Below are 7,990 nucleotides of genomic sequence, written 5' to 3'. Positions count from 1 at the left end.
ATATATATATATATATATATATATATATGGTACGGGGATATATATATATATATATATATATATTATAGTGTATAGGGTATATATATATATATATATATATAATATTGTAGTACTATGTTTTCACTTCATTATGCAAACTACCATATATATACCTGGCCTCACAAACACTTTAGAAGGTACTTACTTGGCATGCTACACGTATAGCTGCGCCTAATGACTGTACTGTCTTCTATCTTTGTCTACCTGAGTGGTTGATTATATTTATAGGTATGAGATTCACCCCCGCGCATGAAGTAATATGTGGTCGTAAATGCATAGACGCTGTGTAAATATACGTTCTGTTATACCAGGACCTTCGTTGAACGGATTCACGCTTGCTGGTTCCTGAGAATCCTGACTTCAACTTCCAAGCTTCCTGCCTCCATCCCTTGTTCACAACTTCCCCATGACGACTATGTACGTACATTTGTGTATTCTTGGTTTTTTACAAAAACAAATATAAATAAAAGCATCAGAAATATATAACCGGGGGGCCCAACAGTCCAACTTGCCCGCTGAGTGAGGCCAGTACCACTGGGCCCCAGCAGCTCTTCAGTCAGTGTGACGGTCAGACGATTGGCGAAGTCAGTTGTTTTCAACACGAGTGTTTTCTGACCAATCACTATTCGCCAATCATCATTGGTTTCATGTTGGTTTTATAAGAGTATATTTTGATTGGTTACAAATTTATCAGTTTTGCTTGGGTGGTTAATAAGTGTTCTGTAAATAGATTTTCCCGCTATATTTATTTCAAAAGAAGGTTGTTTCCAAACGAGGATGTTTTAGCAGACTATGTACCAGAATTCCAGTGCTAAATATTTTATAAATAATTTTAAGTATTTATTGCTTTTATTAGGTCTCTTGTAAAAAATCTAAAATCAAAATAAATAAATACATGGTACCAACCTACCAACCATAGCCTCCGTGTTATTTTTTAGGAGACTATGTACCAAAACAGGATGTAAATATAATATTACAAATATTTTACTATTTTACAAAAAGTGCAGGTCATAGTCTACTAGTAGAGGCTATTACTATATTTAAACAACACATTAAGTAGAGGTTACTCCGTGTAGCGCTTGCAATATGCTTCTATCTGACTCACTTGTGCCTTTCCGACAATCTACCTAAGGAAAACCATCCCAATCTTACCGGAAAATGGGTATCCGCAGAGCCCTATACCCTCACAGTAATCAATATCAAAACTCGAGAGGTCGCTGAGTACATTGAAACACACGAAATAGACCTTGTACAACATGGCACCCACATTACCGGCAACGGTAGTTGGTTCACAGACGATGGTACGAGTGGCACTGAGACCCTCATTGGTTCATTCAGTACAGGAAATGAACTCGCATTCGTGGAACTGGATGTGGACGATGAACAAGTGCCACCTGAACAGGAGGCTCCCGCCCTGGGATACGCGCAAAACCAAGTGCATGCAGTATATGTTGATCCCTATTTGAAATGGGTTGCTGTGGGTGGGAATGGTTTAAAAGGTATCACTTTCACTGTTTGGTTTGAACGTGGGGAAGAAGAGAGTAATACATTCAGAAAGGTACACTAGATACTGCAAGTCTTCTAAATAAAGGATGAGCAGTCCTTTTGAAATGCACACAAATTTAAATGAAATACATTTGAAACATTGGTTTTCCAAGAGGAACCGATGGTGCCAGAATACACTTAAGGTACACACCAATACAGCGAATTATTCTGACTTCCGATTTTCAGCGATTGAACTGACTTCGTCAGCGAACTGGTTTCGTCAGCTGCAGCCCATCTTGATGTATTGCATACGAGGGTGCAGTATATATACTCTACGGTTCTATGCGGATATCTAACTATACACGTATGTATGTGTCCATAATAACATAAGCTGTCTGTTCAAGCTGCCTGTTTGACCTTGTAATATCGTGCTGCTACCGCCTCCACTTACGAGTGCGGGTGTATGCACATCAACACACTCAGCATAAATGTGTACTCTCTCAAACTTTGGACCCTGCATAGTCCGTGATTCACATTATCAGCTACATCGTATATCGATTCGACAATTTCATATTCGTCTGGTGATGTCCCTGATACCTATGAACTACAGTCATAACCAGATTTAATTTGCCGCACACAAGGCCCAAAACACGACAATTTGAAGTGTTTGCCATATGTAGTTTCAATCGTGTTATCACCGGCAAGGTAGTATTTGTACATCTGTACACGACATCAATATTATAGAGGCCATTTTATTGATACGTTAAACCCCTGGGTACCCCGGTCAGTGGATGCACACTGCTACAAGCTTTGTGCACATCGCCCCTGTAGGTTGCAGCACTTAATTTCTCGCCAAATAAGGCTGTGATGAGATAAAACTCGTTAGAAATTATGTGCTTCCTTGGACAGCGTGGTCAGCATCCTCCTTGAGCTTGTTCTTCAGCTGAGCTTGCGCCAACTTGGGCTCCAAAGCTACAGCAGCCTCGGCAAGGGCTGGGGCAACATTGGCACCTGCATATATAAACAAATTGACTTGATTTAGCAATCGCTCGAGGAATAGTTACTATAAATGTACAGACAACTGGAGCGGAATACCCAAGTCTACATAAAAACGTAGAAGCCCTTTACAGAAATTAGCGAGCAATTCAATCTATAAATTAATTCATGTCGCGGCAGGGATGGATTTCCATATTATAGACAATGGTGGGTATGCCACACAACTCCAGCTTGTGCTAGAATGATAATCCGGGCGGTTAATAGGAACGTCAAAAAAAAACTAATATTCCTACGGCCGATTAACACAAAAAATCATATATAGACCCTACACACGCCAGTGCAGATACACTATCAGATCCACGCTACTATACTAACATTCCTTGATGATACCTTATCTTCTTGTTTAGGCACTCACTTGATGAACAAACAAAACTAACATACCCTTGATGATGCCAGCATTTTCTAGCTGCTCCTTGTCGGATCGCTTCTCCAAGTTCTTCTTCAGAGTATCGGCGGCCTTTGCGCGCTCCAGTTCATGGGCCTTGGCAGCTACGATAGGATCCTTAGCGCCACCTGGGAAATTATGTAACGAATGAATAAACTTGCATAATAAATAAATTGATGACAAACGAAGGAACTTGTGGAAGAAGATTAAACTTAGTTCTTGTGGAAGAAGATTGATCTGATAACCAAGATCATATGGAAGAAGAAAGCAAGGACGACCATCAGACAGAGCAACCAAGAATATCTAAACAGAGAGCTGATAGTACTAGAGTCAGAAATAAGTAATGTCATTGGGGTTTTCTGACTTATACTGAGCTATGAGCTATTAAGTATCAACGAGATATGAGAGATACATACATGCAAGGTATACACCAATTTAGCAAACAGTGATTCAAGTGATTCAAACATAAACATAAACAGCCTAGACCGAGCGTGCCATCCTCAGAATCCAGCTGTACAGCCAGCTTAACTCTTGGATTGGCCCTTCCTGAAGTAGCGCGACATTTTCGACGCATGGAAACGCATCCTATTGAGCACCCAAATAGTGGGAGTTGAGATCGATTTATAGTCGTTAAGCCCCCCTAGTGATGTGTACCTGGAATGATGTTTCGGTTGGTCAGATCCTCCTTAGAAGGTCTTCGCTCCAATTGCTTGGCTAGGGTTGCCTTGGCGTCTTCCATTGTGTTGTGTGTTGTTTATGTGTGTGTGTCACTGTGTGATAGAAGTCCTACGCTAGTATGTGCAGCTGTGGTCTAGTTTTATATGCACAACTATAGTCCCATCTCTCTATGCAACGACGCCAATCTAATATTACTATTTTAGAAACGAAATACTCTTGTCGTGTAGAATGTAATAATAACAACAGAAGAACTGCTACGTATTATATTAAAAACAATTTACAACAGAATTGTATAGGTATGAAGTTGTCGTGTATTGATGATATGATACCCTTTTCACCCCAGTGGTCACAGAGTTTCGAGGGTGTCGACTATCATACACTAGTTTGCGACGCCAGAATTTGCGTTGTTTTTCGCAATCCAGAAAACCATTTTAAAATTCTTCGCACAACTGGGGAATAGCCCAAATACAGATTGGCTGACAAGGCGACGGTGAAACTTGAAAATAGTTCAATTTTACCGTCATCCTCATCATAAGAGCGATATGTTATGTCTCATGGTGGAGTTCTCTCGGTTCAGTATGTGTATATCGTATAATATTATTTATGATATTATGGTATTTTAGTGTTATGAAGAGATGTGAAATTTGCACATTCATGTTTGCAGTAATTGCGATGGAATGATATGTAAATAGTATTTTAATATTGCAATTTAAAATTTTAGTTAGAGGGAAACGCTAAGTTTGGATACCTGCCTCGCAATTTATTTTTCACCCAAAGTGATATGCCTGTTGTTTAAATAACTCGTTTGTATATGAAACTTAAGTATCACGATACATACAATCAAGTAGCGTGTTCGCTATATAAAATTGAGAACCACGTTATTCTATCTTAAGCACAGCAAGCACGCATGCAGAATTTACTATAGAAATTTATATTGGATGTACAATATGATTTCCTATCGATTTCTGAAGTACTCACTGCCAAAAAAAAACACCGTTCCTTGATAGAAATTGACACAATTCGATTTCTGCTCTATCTTGGATTCTGAATGTTTCGTCCCTTATAACAGAGACCAAAATTTCAAATACTATAAGAGAATTGTAGAGGTGTGAATTTGTCGATGACACTTGAATTTTATCCTTCATTTTAACCTAGTAATTTAGCAATGACTTACTGATGATTACTGTTTGCTTCTAGCGTGATCCGACCATATTTTAGCTGCACATAAATCAGGAGAAATCGCTATTGCTTTATTGAAATATTTATGGATCAAACTTTGAATATTTTCTATATGACGAGCATGACCTATTTATACTGACATTTCTTATAATAAAAGGCGAATGATATGCATAGGCTCTTGATGCTATGGTATATGCATGAATAGCATCCTTCTGTAATAGGGCTACACATGATGTCAATCTACTTCTGTTGTAAGTATTTATTTGCACTATATTTTACACACATCACCCAAGAAGTTCAATGATGAATGAAGAAAGTACAACTTAATGGTGGCAAATGTGTATTGGTTTTATATATATTGCGGGATGGCCTGCTGCTGGTAATAAATAAAAATAAGTGTTAAAAAACACAATTTCTTTTTTTCTTTTCCCGTCTGTAAATAATAAATACCAGTCCCTACTTTTTGCAATTCTGAAAGCTGTCATCGATTTTGAATATCTGTCAAAAATATACCATGTTTAGATTCTTGCAAAGGTTAGGCGGGCCGCGGGTTTGTTTATTTATTTTTTATATTCATTTTTTAAAACCTAAAAATACTTAATCTATGAGGACAGCTCTACATACTTGGATCGTCTTATATGTCGTGTGTAAAGTGGCTGTGACATCACTTCTTGGCTTGTCTTGTACTGTTTTTTTAAAAGTCGACTACAGGTATAGCCTTGTACTGTGTTAGTGCACTCTACAGTGTAGGCAGTTCTTCCCACTAGAAAATTAATTAGCAGTAGTGGTAAACACATAGATGCATAGTCGCACCGGTCTTCAAAATAACCGAATCTAAATACACGATGAGTGCAACAAAGTCCTTGGCGTGGATATTCCGTAACCGGAAAAGTATACAAAAGGGGGGCGCAGTGAGCTTCGCACAGTGGAAGGTGGGTAAGGTTAACTTAGTTTTTGATCTGCGCAAACCACTATGTGTACGCTGTCATACAGTATTAATATCAGCTATTATGTGTATCTACTATATTGTTAGTTGTCGCGTCATCTATTTGAAGTATATCTACCATATTCTTACGAATCGAGACCAAATCATAAAGAATGCAGAGCATGAACGTGGTACTAGAACTGAATATTGCATCAAGAGATTGCATATGGCGATTATTGCATCCATGGTGTTGTAGTAAGAGATCTGCGGTTCACTTATGGAGTTTTAGCTGTACACAAGCACATTGATTTACGACTTGCATTTTAGTTGCACACGTATATATAGGATGTCTTGTCTGATACACGCCTATTGTAATCCGCGATGTTCTATATCCACGCCAATCATCTGCAGTCGGTGGAATAGTCTAGCCACGAATAACAAGCACACATAGCTATAGGAAACACTTGCCTATAATATTCGACAAATGCGCATACACATATATATATACTTACTACCGTAGGTTACTTGCCATAGGGTTGCTCAGATATATAGTTAATACGATGACTGTCTGATCCGCGTGCTCTGTTGTACTCAGGGCTATCTTAGAACTACTCAAGGGCTATAGCACAAAGTTCTCGTCCTGTGTCTCTAGTCTATGCACATGCTCACAGGAGCGTACTTCTATATGGTTCTGGCGTGAATCTATATGGCACATGCACGTTCTATAAGTTATACAATTACACATATCCAGTTATAACTTATTGTGTCTGAAGCAATCCAATTGCTGTCATAGCCATATATCTCATGTCTACACTTGCTTTACGGTCTCACTGGGGGGAACGTATTGTGCACAGCTGATGCATACACTTGCTGTGACCTTGTACAGATACTGTGAAAGTATTCCAACACATATCTAATAGCACAAACAAATCCTAAGAAGTAATTGTTGCTATAAATCTATCACCTGTGCACACATGTGAGGTATATGGTGTTATTGCTATATACACATCACCTGTGCACACATGTCAGGTGTATGGTGCCATTGCTATATACATATCACCTGTGCACACATGTCAGGTGTTAGGTGTCATTGCTATATACCTATCACCTGTGCACAGATGTCAGGTGTATGGTGTCATTGCTATATATCTATCACCTGTGCACACATGTCAGGTGTATGGTGTTATTACTATATATATATCACCTGTGCACACATGTCAGGTGTATGGTGTTATTGCTATATATATATCACCTGTGCACACATGTCAGGTGTATGGTGTTATTACTTTATATGTATCACCTGTGCACACATGTCAGGTGTATGGTGTTATTGCTAAATATATATCACCTGTACACACATGTCAGGTTAATGGTGTCATTTCTATCTGTTCTTGTCAGCCCACGTGTTTATATCATCCCACGTGTTCTTTGTTCCAGAAAGCATACGACACCTGCATTCAACTAGAAGCCTCGTCGTTCTCCCAATTCGATAAAGCGGTTCTTGGCGGTGCGCTGTCAAAGTACCCGGCCTTCGCGTTCGCTGCGGGGTATCAGAGCGCCATAAGGTACCTACACGAGTGTGTTTCTGGGTGGTTGCTAAGCAACCAGAGCGTGTTATTAGATTGGTTGCTAAGCTACATGCGTGTGGTATTCGTGTACCTGAATAGCTATGGGAATTTGTTATTGATAGTATGTTATGCTACACAAGTGTGCTACGTACTGGTTGTTAAGCGACACCGGTGTGGCATTCGATCTTAAGATGCCAGATAGTTTACTTGTATATGTAAGTATGTATGTATGTATGTGTGCGTGTGTGTATGTATGTGTGTATGTGCGCGTGTGCATACGCTCTGCGCATGACAAACTATACACTCGTTCTTACCGGAATGAGTGAGAGCAACGGTACTTTACTCTTTGGGCTGAGAATGCCTAACACTTACCTTAACGTACACACACCAGGACGCTAGTGCCGGATATCACCAAACTAGATAACTCCAATGAGCTTAGCATGGCCGCGTTCTGCATCACAGAGAAGCAGGGCAACCGACCACGGAATATAGACACATGTATTAAAGGTACAGCCACACATGTCCCCATTATATATACATCTGTATGTAGGGGACCATATATTATTTTACGAATACATATCTATATGTATATATCCAAGTATATGTTTATGTATATGTATTATATATGTAACATTTATATATATATATATATATATATATATATATATATATATA

The 7,990-nt window shown here is 39.0% G+C and overlaps 3 protein-coding genes across 3 annotated transcripts in view; 2 read left to right on the top strand and 1 right to left on the bottom strand.

The window, feature by feature from the left end:
- Positions 1 to 1,197: 1,197 nt before the first annotated feature.
- Positions 1,198 to 1,606, top strand: SARC_02570 (hypothetical protein; the record flags this gene model as incomplete). Its single annotated transcript, XM_014303662.1, has 2 exons — positions 1,198 to 1,201; positions 1,230 to 1,606. The coding sequence occupies 2 exons, from the start codon at positions 1,198 to 1,200 to the stop codon at positions 1,604 to 1,606; spliced, it is 381 nt and encodes a 126-aa protein (XP_014159137.1).
- Positions 1,607 to 2,244: 638 nt separating this feature from the next.
- On the bottom strand, positions 2,245 to 3,865 carry SARC_02569 (hypothetical protein). Its single transcript, XM_014303661.1, has 3 exons — positions 3,620 to 3,865; positions 2,962 to 3,093; positions 2,245 to 2,535 (listed from the first exon to the last, which is right to left on the bottom strand). The coding sequence occupies exons 1-3, from the start codon at positions 3,702 to 3,704 to the stop codon at positions 2,414 to 2,416; spliced, it is 339 nt and encodes a 112-aa protein (XP_014159136.1). The 5' UTR covers positions 3,705 to 3,865; the 3' UTR covers positions 2,245 to 2,413.
- Positions 3,866 to 5,454: 1,589 nt separating this feature from the next.
- Positions 5,455 to 7,990, top strand: part of SARC_02568 (hypothetical protein) — a 6,339-nt gene continuing 3,803 nt past the window's right edge. The window contains exons 1-3 of the mRNA XM_014303660.1: positions 5,455 to 5,754; positions 7,185 to 7,312; positions 7,707 to 7,822. Of these exons, the coding sequence (XP_014159135.1) occupies positions 5,668 to 5,754; positions 7,185 to 7,312; positions 7,707 to 7,822 (331 nt within the window). The 5' untranslated portion in view covers positions 5,455 to 5,667. The remainder of the gene's footprint in view (positions 5,755 to 7,184; positions 7,313 to 7,706; positions 7,823 to 7,990) is intronic.

Source organism: Sphaeroforma arctica, assembly GCF_001186125.1.
Source record: "Sphaeroforma arctica JP610 unplaced genomic scaffold supercont1.117, whole genome shotgun sequence".
Classification (NCBI taxonomy): Eukaryota; class Ichthyosporea; order Ichthyophonida; genus Sphaeroforma; species Sphaeroforma arctica.
This window is presented reverse-complemented; position numbering and strand designations above follow the sequence as displayed.

Excerpts from the sequence above, each read along its gene's own strand:
- SARC_02569 (XM_014303661.1), bottom strand. The coding sequence starts at position 3,704 with ATGGAAGACGCCAAGGCAACCCTAGCCAAGCAATTGGAGCGAAGACCT. Across the intron at positions 3,094-3,619 it reads CAACCGAAACATCATTCCAG|GTGGCGCTAAGGATCCTATC; the intron begins GTACACATCACT and ends ATAATTTCCCAG. Across the intron at positions 2,536-2,961 it reads AAATGCTGGCATCATCAAGG|GTGCCAATGTTGCCCCAGCC; the intron begins GTATGTTAGTTT and ends TTATATATGCAG.